Source organism: Phocoena sinus, chromosome 4, assembly GCF_008692025.1.
Source record: "Phocoena sinus isolate mPhoSin1 chromosome 4, mPhoSin1.pri, whole genome shotgun sequence".
Taxonomy (NCBI): Eukaryota; Metazoa; Chordata; class Mammalia; order Artiodactyla; family Phocoenidae; genus Phocoena; species Phocoena sinus.
The window spans coordinates 79,638,808-79,656,725 of NC_045766.1; the positions used below are offsets into that span (position 1 = coordinate 79,638,808).

The 17,918-nt window shown below is 38.0% G+C and overlaps 1 protein-coding gene across 5 annotated transcripts in view; it reads left to right on the top strand.

Annotated features, from left to right (window-relative positions):
• IGSF11 (immunoglobulin superfamily member 11) overlaps positions 1 to 17,918 on the top strand; it is a 147,349-nt gene that overhangs the window by 97,265 nt on the left and 32,166 nt on the right. For all 5 annotated transcript variants that reach the window (XM_032631648.1, XM_032631649.1, XM_032631651.1 and 2 more), the window contains exon 2: positions 16,259 to 16,422. In XM_032631648.1, coding sequence (XP_032487539.1) covers positions 16,259 to 16,422 — 164 coding nt within the window. The remainder of the gene's footprint in view (positions 1 to 16,258; positions 16,423 to 17,918) is intronic.

A 17,918-nucleotide genomic window follows, 5' to 3' on the forward strand; every position in this document is an offset into this window, starting at 1 on the left:
ACAGTTTCCTCAGTGAGCCCAGGCTTTCCCTAGAGATAGCCTGTTTGTCTTTGGTAGTTTCAGCTTTCCACCTTGCAAAAGCCTCTGAGGTGAGGAAATACAGAGTGCTTGACAAAGAAAGGCTTAGAAGAGGTAGGGGAGAGGAAAAAGAAAGAGAAAGAACTTTTCATGTTTTCATTTACTGCTTGTTGTCATCAACATTTGTCCTATTCACGTCTGGCCATCACATGTTGGACAGCATTTCTACATTTGGAGAAATCTCCACATTATGCATCCGTCTCCTTAGGGTCAGAAGTGAGAACTCAAATTTCCAGCGTCTTTTGCTGCTTGGACTTCACTCTCCAGTCGGAGGCACTTAGGTGAGACCACGACTTGGAAGAGAACCATGTGAGAAACGGGCTCTGTGCTGAGCGTAGGCAGCAGCAGGAGAGCGTGGCTCTGGGGGATGATGGTGTTGTAGGGTTGAGTGCCTGGTAGAGACCTGGCATCAGTACTAGTTGCAGTCAGGTTTTGGCATTTAGGGTTTGGTGACTGGGACAGATGCAGCAGTTTTCTCATCAAGCCAGTTCTACAGCATAGTTTTGGATATTTTCCTAGAAGTTTAGCCTTGAGCTTGCTTGTTTTTCTAGTCATCTCAGTGATTCTGTGAACTTAAAATCAGATTTATTGAGGTATAATTGACGTGCAATAAAATACTGTTTTGGGTTTATTGTTTGTTGGGTTTTGACAGATGTTTACAGTCTCCTAATAATCACCACAATCGTGATACTGAATATTTCTATCACCCCAAAGAGGTTATGCCCCCGTGTAATCTTCTCTGTGCCCCCTTTCCTCTCTGCCCTCACTCCAGCCCATTTTCTGCCCCTGTGGTTTTCCCTTTTCCATAATACCGAATTTTTAAAAACTGTGAATACATATTGTATATAGTTTTTGTTTCTCTGTTCTTTCACTTAGCATAATGCCTTTGATATTCATCCATGTTGCATGTATCAGTAGTGTGTTCCTTTCTGTTAATGAGTAATTTTCCAGTGTATGCCATAATTATTTTCATCCATTCACAAGTTGCTGGACATTTGAGTTTGTTCCAGTTTCTTTGGCTATTGTGAATAAAGATGCTATATGAACCTATAAAAAAACCTATGCATATAGGTTTTTTTTGTGTGTGTGTATGTGTGTTTTTACATCTCTTGGATAAATACCTAGGATTGGAATTGCTGGATAGTATGATTAAGTGTATATTTAACTTTGTTAGAAACTGTGAAAATATTCCCAAATGACTGTACCACTTTGTAGTCCCTCCAGAAATGTATGAGGTTTCGAGTTGCTCTGCATTTTGGGCAAAACTTGGTATTGTCAATCATTTTAATTTAACTCATTCTAGTTGATGTGTAGTAGTATCTCAATGTATTTTTTTTTCATTTTTAAAGTCTTTATTGAATTTGCTACAATTTTGCTTCTGTTTTATGTTTTGGTTTTTTGGCTCTGAGGCATGTGGGATCTTAGCTCCCTGACCAGAAATCGAACCCACACCCCCGCATCGGAAGGCAAAGTCTCAACCACTGGACTTCCAGGGAAGTCCCCTCAATGTGACTTTAATTTCCATGTTGACTAATGAAATTGAGTAATAAGAATTTTCATATTCTTATTACTCATTTGTATGTTGTCAATGTTGCGCTTAAAAAATTGGGTTGTTTGTCTTACTGAATTGTAAGAGTTGTTTAAATATCATAAATACAAGTCCTTGATGTGTTTTGAAAATATTTTCTTCCAAACTGTGGCTGGTTTTTGATTTTCTTAATAGCGTCTTTTGAAGACAAGAAATTGTTAATTTTGAAAGACTACTTTATCAATTTTTTAAATAATTCATGCATTTTGTATCCTAAGAAGTCTTTTCCTAACTCAAAGTCATGGAGACTTTCACCTATGTTTCCTTACAGAAATTTCATAGTTTTCACTCCTACATTTAGGTTTTTGATCCATTTCAGGTTAACTTTTATATAAGGTGTAAGGTAAGGGTAAAGTTAATATTTTTGCATATGGAGGTCCAGTTCTTCCAGCATTGTTTTTTTTTTTTTTTTTTTTTTATGCGTTACGCGGGCCTCTCACTGTTGTGGCCTCTCCCGTTGCGGAGGACAGGCTCCGGACGCGCAGGCTCAGCGGCCATGGCTCACGGGCCCAGCCGCTCCGCGGCATGTGGGATCCTCCCAGACCGGGGCACGAACCCGTGTCCCCTGCATCGGCAGGCGGACTCTCAACCACTGCGCCACCAGGGAAGCCCCAGCATTGTTTTTTGAAGAGTATCCTTTTCCCACTGAACAGCCTTGAAATCTTTGGAAATCAATCGACCATATTTGTGTGGATCTGTTTCCGTACTCCGTATGTCTGTCCTAATGCCGATCCTACACTATCTTGATTACCGTAGCTTACAGTAAGTTTTAAAAATCAGGTATTGCAAGTCCTCAAACTTTTTTTTCTTTTCAAAATTTAGGTATTTTAGTCTTCACTTTTACACATACATTTTAGAAGCAATTTGTTTATTTCTACAAAGAAGTTCACTGGAATTTTGATTAGGATTGTATTAAATCAATAGATGAATTTGGGGAGACTTGACATCTTAAAAGTATTGTCTTTTGATTAATGGCCATGGTTTATCTCTTTATTTATTTATGTCCTTAAATTTTTCTCAGGAAAGTTTTGTAATTTTCATTGTATAGGTCTTACAGATATTTTGTTAAAGTTATTCCCAAGTGTTTCATCTTTTTGGTGCTATTGTAAAAGTGGTATTATTTTTATTTATTTATTTATTTTTTTGAGGTACACGGGCCTCTCACTGTGTGGCCTCTCCCGTTGCGGAGCACAGGCTCCGGACGCGCAGGCTCAGCAGCCATGGCTCATGGGCCCAGCCGCTCCGCGGCATGTGAGATCTTCCCGGACTGGGGCACAAACCCGTGTCCCGTGCATCGGCAGGCAGACTCTCAATCACTGCGCCACCAGGGAAGCCCTATTTTTAAATTTTAATTTCCAAATATTCACTACTATTAAATAGAAATATAGTTGATATTCATATATTGACCTTGACTTCTGCAGCCTTGGTAAACTAATTTATTAATTAGAATTTTTTGCTTTTTAGTAGGTTCATTAGGATGTTTAATGTAGGCAATTGTGTTATCTGCAAATAATCTGTACAGTTTTACTTTTTCCTTTCCAATCTATATGCGTTTTGCTTCTTATCTTTGACTTATTGCAATGGCTAGGAACTCCATGTTGAATGGATGTGGTGAGAGCAGACATCCTTTCCTTGTTTCTGGTCATAGGAGGAAAGCAACTTTAGCCATTAAGTGAAAGTTGTCTTTTATCATTAAATATAATGTTAGCTCTCTATTTTTTTGTAGATGCTTGTTATCCATTTGTGGAAGTTTCCTACTCTTCCTTGTTTGAAGAGAGTCTTTATGATAAACAGACACTGATTTTTGTCACTTTTTCGGTACCCATTGAAAAGTGTGTGTGTGTGTGTGTGTGTGTGTGTGTGTATTTCTTTTAGTATATTGGCCTGGTAAATTATATTGATTTCAAATACTGAGTGAACCTTGCATTTAAAAGGGTAAACGTCACTTTTGTCATTATTAATTATTTTTCTATATATTGCTGGATTCAATTTGCTAATATTTTGTTAAGGGCTATTATGCCTATATTTAGAAGGGATGTTAGTAATTTTCTTTTCTTGTATTGTCTTTGTTGGATTTTGGTATCAGGGTAATGTAAGCCTCATAAAATGAGTTGGGGAGTGTTCCCTTTTTTTCCTGGAAGAATTTATATATGGAATTGGCATTATTTTTTCATTAATTGTTTGGCACAGTTCACAGTTGAAGCCATTTGGACCTGGTGTTATCTCGGTGGGAGAATTCTTACATGCAAATTAATTCATTTTTTAAAAAATGAACATAGGGCTAGTCAGGTTATATCTTTTACAGAGAGCTTTGGTAGTTTGTGTCTTTCAAGGGATTTGTTCATTTCATCTGTTTCCAAGATATTAGCATAAAGTTATTTATAATATCCCTTTATTATTCTTTTAATGTCTCTGGGATCTGTAGTTATGTCCTTTCCTTCATGGTGGTAATTTATGTCTTTTATTTTCTTGATAAGTCTGGTTAGAGATTTATCAATTATTGACTTCTCAGAGAACCAGCTTTTTTGGTTTCAGTGATTTACTCCATTAATAATTTTCCTGTCTTCATTTTCATTGAATTCTACTGTTATTTTTATACTTTTCTCTTTTGACTTACTTTTTTTTTTTTTTCTTTTGTGGTATGCGGGCCTCTCACTGTTGTGGCCTCTCCCGTTGTGGAGCACAGGCTCTGGACGTGCAGGCTCAGTGGCCATGGCTCACGGGCCCAGCCGCTCCGCGGCATGTGGGATCTTCCCGGACTGGGGCACAAACCCGTGTTCCCTGCATCGGCAGGTGGACTGTCAACCACTGCGCCACCAGGGAAGCCCTTGACTTACTTTTGATATAATTTTCTTTTCCTAGTTTCCTAAGGTGGGTGTTTAAGTTTTTGACTATAAACCTTCTTCTTTCATACTGTGAGCATTTAGATGTTATTAATTTTCCTCAGAGTAGTGCTTGGTTGCTTGCCTTAAATTTTGATGTGTTGTATTTTCATTTTTTATGCAATTCAAAAAATTTTCTGATTTTCCTTGTAATTTGGCCTTTGACCTGTGAATTATTTAGAAGTTAATTTTTATAAATATTTGATGATTTTCTATATTTCTTTCTGTTGAGTTCTAATTTAATTCACATCCCTGTGTGTTTTTAATGACTTTAAATTGGTTAAAGTTTATTTTGTAGCTCAGAATATGGTCTATCTTGGTGAATGTTCCATGTGCATTTGAAAATAATGTGTATTCCATGATGTTGGGTAGAGTGTCCTAAAAAATCTCAGTTACGTTAAGTTCATTTGTAGTGTTGTGTAGGTCTTCTGTATTTTCACTGATTTTTTCCTATTTATTGATTTTTATATATTTGTTTTATGTAATTGTCAATGACAGGAAAGTGTTCCACTCTCTGTGATTGAGATTTTTTTCTTTTTATCCTTTCAGTTCTATCAGTTTTTGCTTCATGTACTCTGAAGCTCTGTTGTTAGATGCATACACATGACTATTATGTTTCTGATGAATTGACCCCTTTATCATTATTTAATGTCCCTCTTTATTCCTATTTTGGTGATTTAGTTCTCTCTTCACATGCTACTTCTTTCAGACTCTCCAACAAGAAGGACCGTTGTGTTTGGTACATCTTTTGACAAGGATCTTATGACAGCTATTTCATAAACAACTGTCTGGTCTATATGTGACTGATTTGGTCAGGTGCTGATTTCTGGTATACAATCACTTGTAGCCAGGATGTGAATGAGATCCTATGTTAAAACCATGGTGACCTATGTAAGGAATTGCTTCATTCTGCTTTCCCTGAGGGGAATATTGGCTGTGGTAGCCATCATATTATCATGTTCATCATAACACTGCAAATCTTGCATCTGCTTTTGTGGCTTGCTTCTTTAGACAGCTAATTTTAATCACATTACTCATTTTTACAAAAGGATTTGCAAACACAGATGTTCATCAGAGTCAGGCAGGGATCCTGACTGAGAAAAGTGGTATATTGTAGATAATAGGGAGTGGTGAGGATTGTGGCAATATGGAGAACTCAAAATTTGTGTGAAGGGGCAGCACTAATTAATTGCCATGAGAAATTCAGGCCCACTATTACTCTTACAGTTTTTTAAGATAAGTTGGTAATCTAGAGTCTTTTATTATTTAATTGTAAGTAATTCGAAGTACTTAAAAACTCTGAGTGGGTCATATAATATAGGCCAAACAAAATATGTATGTATATCATCTGTAACCTTGCCAGATTGTAGTCAGCCCTGTAAGGGAATTCCTAAATGGAATAGAACAACTATGTCCTAAGTCAGATGTAAAATTAGGGGAGGGTGATAATAATGGGAGACTTGCTGTAGAAGATTCTGATCAAGATCACATGGAGTGTTAGGAATTATTGCTGAGTAGAAGTCTCCCATATAATAGATATGCCATGGCACGAAGGGGCCGAGTAGGCAGATGTATATACTTTTGATCACTTGACAAAGGGGCATGCTAATGTAGAGTGTGAGCACTGGTTCAGTACAAGGCCTTGACCTCCGTCTGGACCTCTGTCTCATTTCTGGGCCTGCTCTTTGGAACTATACTTGAGGAAATCATTCCTATACCTGGGTCCCCTGGCGTGCTGTTTGCCCTTGGCATGCTTCCTGAGGAATGTTTGTGGCTGAAGAGGAGGAGCCAGTGAGAAGGCAGTGCAGTGGCGTTTAAAGGGGCACCATAATACCATGGAAATACAATACTGTGATACCGTGGCACATGTATGGGGCTACAGTGCTCCAGTCAGAAGATGAGGATGTGTAATTTTATGGTAACCTGCCTTTGTATACCAACAATAAAGTATGCATATTGTTTACAGAGACTTGGCAGTGGTTCTGTAAATTGATTAATGTCGATGACCAGTGCATAATAAAGCCGTCTACACTGATCAAATTAACCAGGTATTTACTCTTCATTTAGTTTAGTGCTGTGTTGATGGCCAAAGCCTAATTTAATGTCAGTTAACACAAACATTGTTTTTTAGTTAAAATGGCAGTTAAAATTATATAATAATAACAATTGTAAAGATAATTTCATCTGATTAAAATTTGCTTAAAATATGAAGAGAAAGTGATTTCCTTAAAAATCACTACAGTAAAATAAATAGCTAGTGGGAAGCAGCTGCATGGCACAGGGAGATCAGCTCCGTGTTTTGTAACTACTTAGAGGGGTGGGATAGGGAGGGTAGGAGGGAGACGCAAGAGGGAGGAGATATGGGGATATATGTATATGTATAGCTGATTCACTTTGTTATAAAGCAGAAACTAACACACCATTGTAAAGCAATTATACTCCAATAAAGATGTTAAAATAAATAAATAAAATATTTAAAACTTAAAAAAAATAAAAATCACTGCAATGTTAGAGACTTGTGTTATTCCATAATTTCCTTCAGAAAACGAGTATAGCATAGAATTTTTGTTTTTTTGAAATTTATTTCAGTCTGATGGATCTATAAAACTTAATTTGAACAGGTTAGATGGATTTTATAATTTTTATATGCACGAAACAGCACTTATGAAATCATATGGGAATCATACAAGCCAATAGGCATTATGTGACCGCTGATATTAACATTTGGGGCAGAAGGACAGCATAGGTCCTCCACAATGCCATAAGATCCTGTTGATGCTTTACTGACCATATTCCTGGAGGGAGGTGCTCTGGCAGTTGGGCTGATCCTGAAACATGCACACATGCTCCATAGATATCAGCAAACACTCTATTTCAACATCTCAGTTAGATTTTTGTGCCAGTTCTGCTTCTGAACTTCAGGTGTTCTGGCTCTGATGGATTTGTAGGGGGAGGGCTTGTGTCCTTTGAGTCTAGCCAATTACTGTAAAATGTCCTTTGTTTCTTCTCTTGGCTATGCAGTGTGGATGATTCCTTTTCAGACTTCTAAGGATTCTTTGCTGCCAGCTTTTTTCCTCTAACATGTACCTCTTGGTCTGAGAAAATGTGAATTTCTTCTTGCTTTAAATCTTGAGAAATAGAGGTCTAAAGAAAGAGTATACACAACTGTTATTTATGGTTTCAACTCCTGGGAGGAAATAGGGCCATGTGCTTTATGTCTTTCTTGTTTAATTGCTAGGAGTCATTCAGAATTCATGAGTTGACTTAATTTTTCTTGGGTGAACGTACTAAGAAAAGATTCAAGTCTGCAAAATGCTGCCAATTCAACTGTTAAATTATGCATTTTACATGTAAATATTGCAAATTGTAAGATATTTTAAATGAATTTTTAATTTAGTATTTAGCATTAAAGTTTAAATTCCTGCCCAGAATTTCAAACATGGAAATACACTCTAACAGAAAATAGGGTTTTTAGGGTTTTTTAAAAATAAAATAGAAAAAAAGAAGCATTTAAAATGTGAAACACACCCATTTCCTTCCTTCTTACTCTTTCTAAGAAATTCTCAATTATATTCAGTTGAATCCATATTTTAAATAGGAATCCTGAGACACAATCACAAAGCAACTTTTTGTCTTCCACATCTTTTAAATTTTATTCAAGATCCAGTTTTTCTTTTTCTAGATGAAAATTTAAGCAGATTACACAACTTTTCTGATCATTCTTAGGTTAAAAGTAAAGCAAAGCAAGAAGATCTCAATTTATACACAGAAATATGTGTGTAGTTCTCAGAATGCCAGTGACCCACCCTCTAGTCCAGAGGTCTGCCTCCAGCTTCTTTCTCCTGGTAGGCTCATTAGACAGCCCTCTGGGACAGAATCTAAGGGAACCCACATGTAATCCACTCAGATGCCCTTTGCCCTGATATATTCAGGGAAAGTAGCCCCTTTTCCTGGGTGGGAATGGAATGGAACTTACAGCACACCACAGCTCTCCACAAAATCTGTTTCCAGACATTCATGCCTGACCCATTTATTCTCTGTATAGTCCTAAAAGTTATATAGCCAGTTTTCATCTGTCTTTGTACAAATCCTTCAGGGTAGTTGATCTTAAAACTCACTTTGAATGGGCATCATCAGAAAATCTACAAACAACAAATGCTGGAGAGGGTGTGGAGAAAAGGGAACCCTCTTGCAATGCTGGTGGGAATGTAAATTGATACAGCCACTATGGAGAACAGTATGGACGTTCCTTAAAAAACTAAAAATAGAACTACCATATGACCCAGCAATCCCACTACTGGGCATATACCCTGAGAAAACCATAATTCATAAAGAGTCATGTACCAAAATGTTCATTGCAGCTGTATTTACAATAGCCAGGACATGGAAGCAACCGAAGTGTCCATCAACAGATGAATGGATAAAGAAGATGTGGCACATATATACAATGGAATATTACTCAGCCATAAAAAGGAACAAAACTGAGGGAACAAAACTGAGTTATTTGTAGTAAGGTGGATGGACCTAGAGACTGTCATACAGAGTGAAGTAAGTCAGAAAGAGAAAAACAAATACCGTATGCTAACACATATATATGGAATCTAAAAAAAGAAAAATGGTCATGAAGAACCTAGGGGCAAGACGGGAATAAAGATGCAGACCTACTAGAGAATGGACTTGAGGACACGGGGAGGGGGAAGGGTAAGCTGCGACAAAGTGAGAGAGTGACATGGACGTATATACACTACCAAACATAAAATCGATAGCTAGTGGGAAGCCCCCACATAGCACAGGGAGATCAGCTGGGTGCTTTGTGACCACCTAGAGGGGTGGGATAGGGAGGGTGGGAGGGAGGGAGATGCAAGAGGGTAGAGGTATGGGGACCAATGTATATGTATAACTGATTCACTTTGTTATAAAGCAGAAGGTAACACACCATTGTAAAGCAATTATACTCCAATAAAGATGTTAAAAAAAAACAACTTGCTTTGAATGGGCATCATCAGAAAATCTACAAACAACGAATGCTGGAGAGGGTGTAGAGAAAAGGGAACCCTCTTGCACTGTTGGTGGGAATGTAAACTGATACAGCCACTATGGAGAACAGTATGGACATTCCTTAAAAAACTAAAGATAGAATTACCATATGACCCAGCAATCCCACTACTGGGCATATACCCAGAGAAAACCATAATTCAAAAAGTCACATGCACCCCAATGTTCATTGCAGCACTGTTTACAATAGCCAGGTCATGGAAGCAACCTAAATGCCCATCGGCAGACGAATTGTTAAAGAAGTTGTGGTACATATATACAATGTAATATTACTCAGCCATAAAAAGGAACGAAACTGGGTCATTTGTAGAGACACGGATGGACCTAGAGACTGTCATACAGAGTGAAGTAAGTCAGAAATAGAAAAACAAATATTGCATATTAACGCATATATGTGGAATCTAGAAAAATGGTACAGATGAACTGGTTTGCAAGGCAGAAATAGAGACATAGATGTAGAGAACAAATGTATGGACACCAAGGGGAGAAAGCTGGAGATGGTGGTGATAGTGGTGGGGTGAATTGGGAGATTGGGATTGACATATATGCACAAATATGTATAAAATAGATAACTAATAAAAAATAGCTTTTAAAAAAACTTGCTTTGATATCCCATATCTTATATCTGACATTTTAAGGTGTTGGTTGACTTTCAAAATTGTCTTTCATAGAGAATTCTGATAGCTAAAGAGCAAAGTAGACTTTTTATATTAAGTTCTGTATACATGAGACAGAGTAGAGCAGATATATTTACAAATAAATTGAGTTTTTATTGCTCAGTGTTGGTTCTGTTGGTAAAGAAGTATCTCTTCGCCTTAATCATACTACAAGTAATCCTATCATTTGTTTTCAGAGTTATGGTCTGTGGAAGAGTTTGGAATAGTAGAAAATATACTCTATCAGAAGTCAGAAGAAATAGATCCTAATCTTAAGACCTTTGGCAAGTCTATCTCTTTGGACCCTAGTATCTTCGTGTGCAAATTGAATTAGATCAATTAAACAATATATATTTATTGAGTTCTTATTGTGTGCTTACAATAATGGAATTACTCTGGAGTTAATGTACCTCACAGTATTCCAAGGATGTTATCTTAAATAATCACACTGATGAAAGTATGATTACAAGTTTGAATAGTGTTCAGAATAACAGGAACACTGCTTTATGAGACCCTGACCTAGGCTGAGGGGTCAGGAAATGCTTATCTGTGAGAAGGTAGCACTTGAGCTAATATGAAGAATGAGTAGGAGGTAATATATTAAGTAAAAGATTGGGTGTGGAACAGAGAAGGTCAGAGGAAAGACAGAGGACAGAGCAAAGGCTGTGATGGAAGTAGTCAAGAGAAATTTTATTAGTAAAATGGATCAGATTTGATCGTGGACTGGGTTTGGGAGATGATGAGAGAGTAGAAGGAATCAAGAAAGATTTCTAAATTTCTGACTTGTCCAACTTGATGGCTAGTTGAGCCATTTGCTAGCACAGGGAACTCTAAAAAGGAGCCAGATATACAGGGGATGCAGGCATGGTGGGGAAGATCAAGAGTCTGATCTTGGATGAGTTGACTTGAGGTATCTTTGAGATTTCTGTGTGGAGATGTCTAGGAGGCAATTGTATATAAGAGGAGAGGTTTGGGTTAGTTAAATTTGGAAGCCATTGGCTTGTATATGAGAAATGAACCCATGATAGTGAATGAGAGTCTGCAGGGAGAGAGTTTAGAATAAGAAAAGGCAGCCGGGGGCTTCCCTGGTGGCGCAGTGGTTGAGAGCCTGCCCCGGTCCGGGAGGATCCCACATGCCGCGGAGCGGCTGGGCCCGTGAGCCATGGCCGCTGAGCCTGCGCGTCCGGAGCCTGTGCTCCGCAATGGGAGAGGCCACAACAGTGAGAGGTCCGCGTACCGCAAAAGAAAAATAAAAGAAAGCAAAGGCAGCCGATTGAGGAATGCCAACATTTAATAGCTGGGTAGAGAAGGGAGAAACAGCAGAAGAGATTGAGAAGTATCCAGAGATATGGAAGGAAAACCAGAAGTAAATTACATCACTGAAGCTAAGGGAAAGCTGTGTTTCAAGAAGGAGAGGGGAATGGTCATCACTGCTAGATGCTACTGAGAGTCCAAGAATGAATTCAAGAGTCATGGAGCCATCAGAAGGTCTCTGGGAAACCTAGGGAGAACTATGTTAAGAAGTAATGGTGGCAGGAGTGGATTGAAGACTAAATGTAGAAGAGTCTGGAGAGAGAGCAGTCCCTGGAGGGAACTGTGGGGTGGAGGGTGGGAGGAATTTTGTTCTAAGTGGAAATACTTGAGTATGTTTAAATGCTGTCAGGAAGTCTCCAGTGCAGAGCAAGAGGCTGAGGCTACAAGAGAGGGGACAGTCTATGATAAGGTTACTGAGGAGGCCAAGAGGATGAAATACAAATTATGCTCACCTGAGAGGCTGGCCTTAGATGAACTTCTCTAATCTAAGGGGAGAGAGGAAGAAGAGGGTAAGGCAGATCAAAGCTGACTTGGAAGCAGGAAGTTGAGGGAGTTTTTATCTGATGGCTTTATGTAAAAGTCCATACTAACTTAAAATTTGGTGATTGTATAATATAGTAGTGATGATAAAAACAAACATTTATGGACTGATTTCTGTGTGTTATGTGTGGTCTTTAAGTATATGTTCTCTGTAGATAAACTGTCTGGATTTGAATCCAGAGCTTACCATTTCCTTGAGCTGTGTGACCTATAGCTGGTTTTAGTCTCTCTGGGCCTAAATTTCTTATGGATAAGAAATTATATATGAGGTATAATATACTTTATAGTATTAAATGAGTTTGTGTGTGTATACGTGTATGTACATGTATATGTTTACATATAGTGCTTCGTGTGGACTCGCTATGTGGTCAGTGTGCCCTAAATGTCAGCAAGCAATCGTGGTGTGGTGATGGTCACTGTCAGCCGTCAGCATCTGGTATTGCCCTCATCATACCCTTCTAACGATGTGATGATAGTGTTAGCCCTATTTTACAGGTGAGGCAATGGAATCAGAGAATAAGTGAGGCCACACAGTTAAGGAGATGAAAGAGCCAGATTTCAAACTAGACCTATCCAGCTTCAAACCCATACTTTTACAAGTTCTGAAAGCAGCTTATCTAGAGTATTTATTCTGCACCTATCTCAATGCTTGAGATTTCAGGGTTAACCTTATGTAAAAATGTGAGATAAATCAGTCTTTCCCAGCTTCTGCCACCCTGGGGGCCCGCCCTCTGCCAGCAGATCTGCTCTGTTTCCCTCAGCTCCCACCCCGATCCTGTGAATCTACTCTTCCTTTACTGGAATCCTATCGTATTTTGGTAGTTTTCCCATCTACATCTTTATCTTTCATTCATAGTCTATATTGCCCTTTTTTTCTTTTTAAAATTTGTATCAAAGATTGTGTGAGTTCAGCTTAAAATTAGTAAATTGAGGGTGGGGGGCATATGTTATCCTGTATAGTTTAAGGGGTGGCGTATTCCCTATACTTCTTCCTTGGAGTATTATCTGAAGAATGAAGTGATGGAGGTTTTTTGTTTGGTTTCCACACTTACTTTTAAAAATCTCCATTGCATTTATCATAATGATCATAACATATATCCTCCGTTAACCCACTTCTACCCATGAGGTGACTTGTTCCTGCCATTGCCTGTTCCATGCTCAAGTAACCTCTACTTTCTGCCTCTTAGCACCTGAGGTTCATTCAACTTTCCTTTTTAAAACTTAGAGACTTTCCCTAATGTTATTTAACTTAGAGATTTTTCCTGATGTTATCAAGTGCTTTATATTCTACCACAGATGGCTCATTTTATGAAACATTTTATCCTGTAAAGTTAACTCCTAAGAGCGTCATTGGACTATATGTGAAGAACACAAAGTTTTATGGAAGGAAGGTGTTATGTATGTTTATTTTTTAAACAAATTGTAATCATAACAGTATGTTATTGTGTTACTTTTTTGGGCGAACTGAGGTAATATCACTTCAAAATAAAACAGTTTGAGTTACTGCCATGGACAGTGTATTTTTCATAGTTAGAATAGCTTCTTTATTGGATCCCTCTGACCTATTTTAATCTCCTGTTATTCCCATATTGTACTATAGTCCCAGGGGGCAGGCATTCTTTTCAGAAAAGATTACAGTTGATTTTGACTTGTCAGGAGTTAGCTCTGGTAAGTTACTGTTTTCTTTTTTTTGAATTTTAATAGCAATACTGAGGTATAATTTACAGTCCAAAGAACTCATCCATTTAAAGTATAAAATTCAGGCTTCCCTGGTGGCGCAGTGGTTAAGAATCCGCCTGTCAATGCAGGGGACACGGGTTCGAGCCCTGGTCTGGGAAGATCCCACATGCCATGGAGCAGCTAAGCTCGTGTGCCACAACTACTGAGCCTGTGTTCTCGAGCCTGCGAGCCACAACTACTGAAGCCCACATGCCTAGAGCCCGTGCTCCGCAACATGAGAAGCCACTGCAATGAGAAGTCTGCACACCGCAACGAAGAGTAGCCCCTGCTCGCCGCAACAAGAGAAAAGCCCACGTGCAGCAACGGACACCCAACACAGCCAAAAATAAATAAATTTATTTATAAAAAATATAGAATTCAATTATTTTTAGTAAATTTATACAACTATCAAAGCAATACAGTTTTAGAAGTTTTCCATTGCCCTAGAAAGTTTCATTGAACCTATTTGCATCAATCCCTTTTCCCTTCTCTCTTACCCCATGCAGCCACTGATTTGCTTCCTGTCTCTATAGATTTGCCTTTTCTGGATGTTTCATATAAATGGAATAATACAGTATGTAGACTTTTGAATCTGCCTTCTTTCACTTTAGCAAAATGTTTTTGAGAGGCTCATCTATGTTGTAATATGTATCAGTAGCTTGTTGCTTTTTATTTCTGAATAGTATTTCATTGCATGGATATACCACATTTTGTTTATCCATTCATCAGCTGATGGATATTTGTATTATTTCCATTTGGAGGTATGATATCAATAATGCTGTTATAAGCATTCATGGTCTTTGTGTGGGCATATATTTTCATTTTACTTGGGTAGATTTCTAGGAATGGAATTTCTGGGTTATATGGCACGTTTGTTCCACGTCTGTGTTAAACTTTTTAAGAAACTGAAGCTGTTTTCCGAAGTGACTGTACAGTTTTACATTTCCACCAGCAGTGAATGAGGAGGATTCCAGTTTCTCTACATCTTTGTTCAGCACGTGGTTTTGTCTTGATTATAACCGTTCCACTGGATGTGTGATGATACCTTATTGTGGTTTTAATATGCAGTTTCATAGTGAATAATAATGTTGAGCAGCTTTCCATGTGCTTGTTATTAACCTTTGTTGAAATACATACTCAGATGTTTTGCCCATTTAATATTAGGTTGTTTGTCTTTTTATTATTGAGCTGTAATCATTCTTTATATATTCTGTATACAAGTCCTTTATCAGATATGTAAATTAAAAATATTTTTTCCCAGTCTATACCTTGGCTTTTTATTTTTTTAATTAAGTCTTTTGAATCACAGAAGTTTTTAAAAATTTTAATCAAGTCCAGTTTCTTAATTGTTTTCTTTTACGGTTTATGGTCCTGGTGACATAACTAAGACCACTTTGACTAATCCAAGGCCGCAAAGGTTTTCTTCTATGTTTATTTCTAGAAGTTTAATAGTTTTAGCTCTTACATTTAGGTCTATGATACATTTTGAGTCGATTTTTGTATATGCTTTGAGGTAAGGGTCTGAGTTGAATTTTTTGCATATTAATATTGAATTGTTCCAGAATCATTTTTTGAAAAAACTATTTTTCCCTCATTTAATTGTCTTGTACCTTTGTTGAAAAGCATTTGATCATAAATAAATAAGGTTTCTTTCAGAACGATCAAGCCTGTGCCATTTGTCTGATGCTCTGTCCTTACGCTAGTATTACACTGTCTTGATTGCTATAGCTAATTTATAGCAAATTTTGAAATCAGATAGTGTAACGTCTCCAAATTTGTTCCTGTTTTTCAATATTCTTTTGGCTATTCTAGTTCTTTGCCTTGTCATGTGTTTTAGAATTAGCTTGTCAATATCTGCAAAAAGCACGCTATGATTTTGATTGGCATTGCTCTCCATCGTAGATCTATTTGGAGAGGATTGGCATCTTAACAGTGTTGATTCTTCCAACCCATGAACATTGCATATCCATTTATTTAGTCTTATTTGATTTCTTTCATCAGCATTTTATGGTTTTCAGGATATACATCCTGAGCATATTTTGTTGGATTTATATATAAGCATTTAATTTTACAGTGTGCTATTGTGTAATGATTCTTTAAAATACTTTCAGTTTATTTCTTATCCCTCATCACCGTTAAAGCTTTGCTTAGACCCTGTCAGTTGAATTCTCCCAATCTGTATTTGAATCTGGCAAATATCAGATACCGTCTTACAAAATTGAATGTGTCTTCTAATATTTTTCCTTTATAGTTTCTAAGAGGTAAAAGGTTGAAAAATTTTTATTATTTTGACTCAGTGAGTGGTCAGTAGATGTTTAGTAAGACTGTTATATCAGTCTGTTTACATAACTGATAATATAAAACACACAGACCTTTTATGAAGAGATGTGGTCTATCACATAACCTCTTTGTTCCTCCTTCTGTAGGTGTTGCAGCTTCCCTGGAAGTCTCCGAGAGCCCTGGGAGTGTCCAAGTGGCCCGGGGTCAGACAGCAGTCCTGCCCTGTACTTTCACTACCAGCGCTGCCCTCATTAACCTCAATGTCATTTGGATGGTCATTCCTCTCTCCAATGCGAACCAGCCTGAGCAGGTACTTCTGTCCCATCCTGTGCTACCTCTGAAATTTTAATCTTTTCACAAGAGGTGGGTAGGAAAGCATCTTGAGTACATATTTGATTTCTAGAATAAGGTGATACTTCCACTGAACCTAAGCTGTTTTAAATCCTACTCCTGCATTATTAGTCAACTATCAGAAGAAGCTATCCTCTTTGTAAAAGATTTTTTTTTTTTAATTAAGAGATGTCAAGGGGATCCTTCCGAGGATTTTATGTAGGAACCTGGAATTTCATCAAAACACATTGCTGACAGGAAATACTAAGACGGAAAAAGCAAAGTATATTTTGACAGGGAGGGACTAGTACTAACATAGGTGGATGAGAGACTACTTTTTAAAGATAGTGATAGGGCTTCCCTGGTGGCACAGTGGTTAAGAATCTGCCTGCCAGGGTTCAAGCCCTGGTCTGGGAAGATCCCACCTGCCACGGAGGCGCTAAGCCCGTGCGCCACAACTACTGAGCCTACGTGCCACAACTACTGAAGCCCATGTGCCTAGAGCCCACGCTCTGCAACAAGAGAAGCCACCACATTGAGAAGCCCGTGTACCACAACTACTGAGCCTGCACTCTAGAGCCCACAAGCCACAACTACTGAAGCCTGTGCGCCTAGAGCCCATGCTCCGCAACAAGAGAAGCCACCACATTGAGAAGCCCGTGCACCACAACAAAGAGTAGCCCCCGTTCGCCACAACTAGAGAAAGCCCACGCACAGCAATGAAGACCCAATGCAGCCAAAAATAAAAATTAATTAATTAAAAATAAATAAATATAGTGATAATATTAAGGAAGTAACATTAGGTAGTAGTACTTGATTTTTTTGGTTAATTGCACAAGTATTTTAAAATAAACAAAGCCAGGCACGCTAGATCTCTTCCAAGATTCCCAAATAAATTAGGGTACATGAAAATAGAAGCTACTATCTAATAAGGTGTATCAGTTATAGGTAAAAGATTCCGTAATATGCGATACCCACTGCAGAAAATAATCCTCGGAAAATTAGTGAATTGTGAACATGACTATACCTTCATTCCCAAAATTAACTTATTTCTGTTATGAAGCTTTTCGGCTTCAGTAAGCTTTTCACTACCTAAAAATATTTGATAAGCTAAGTTTTCTGATAGGAAATTTAAATTGATACATTTAATAGTAACCTCTTCTATTTCCTTAATCCATGGAACTTTAATAATTAGACTGAGCCTTTGAGATCATTTTGTTCAGCTTCATCATTTTAAGAGTCAGTGATAGAGGCAAGAAAAGACTTGACCACAATCTGCCAGACATTTAAGGTAGAGCTAAGATAAAACCAGGTACCTCACTCTCAGCCCAAAGGGCTTTTTGCAGTACCACTCTGAGTCCTCTCCCATGAAGAGTTAACTTTGGTAAGGAAATTGACATAGGTAAGCAATCATGGACTCATAACTCTTCTTCCCTTTCATGGCGTTCACTTATATTCAGACTATAACTGTGAGCT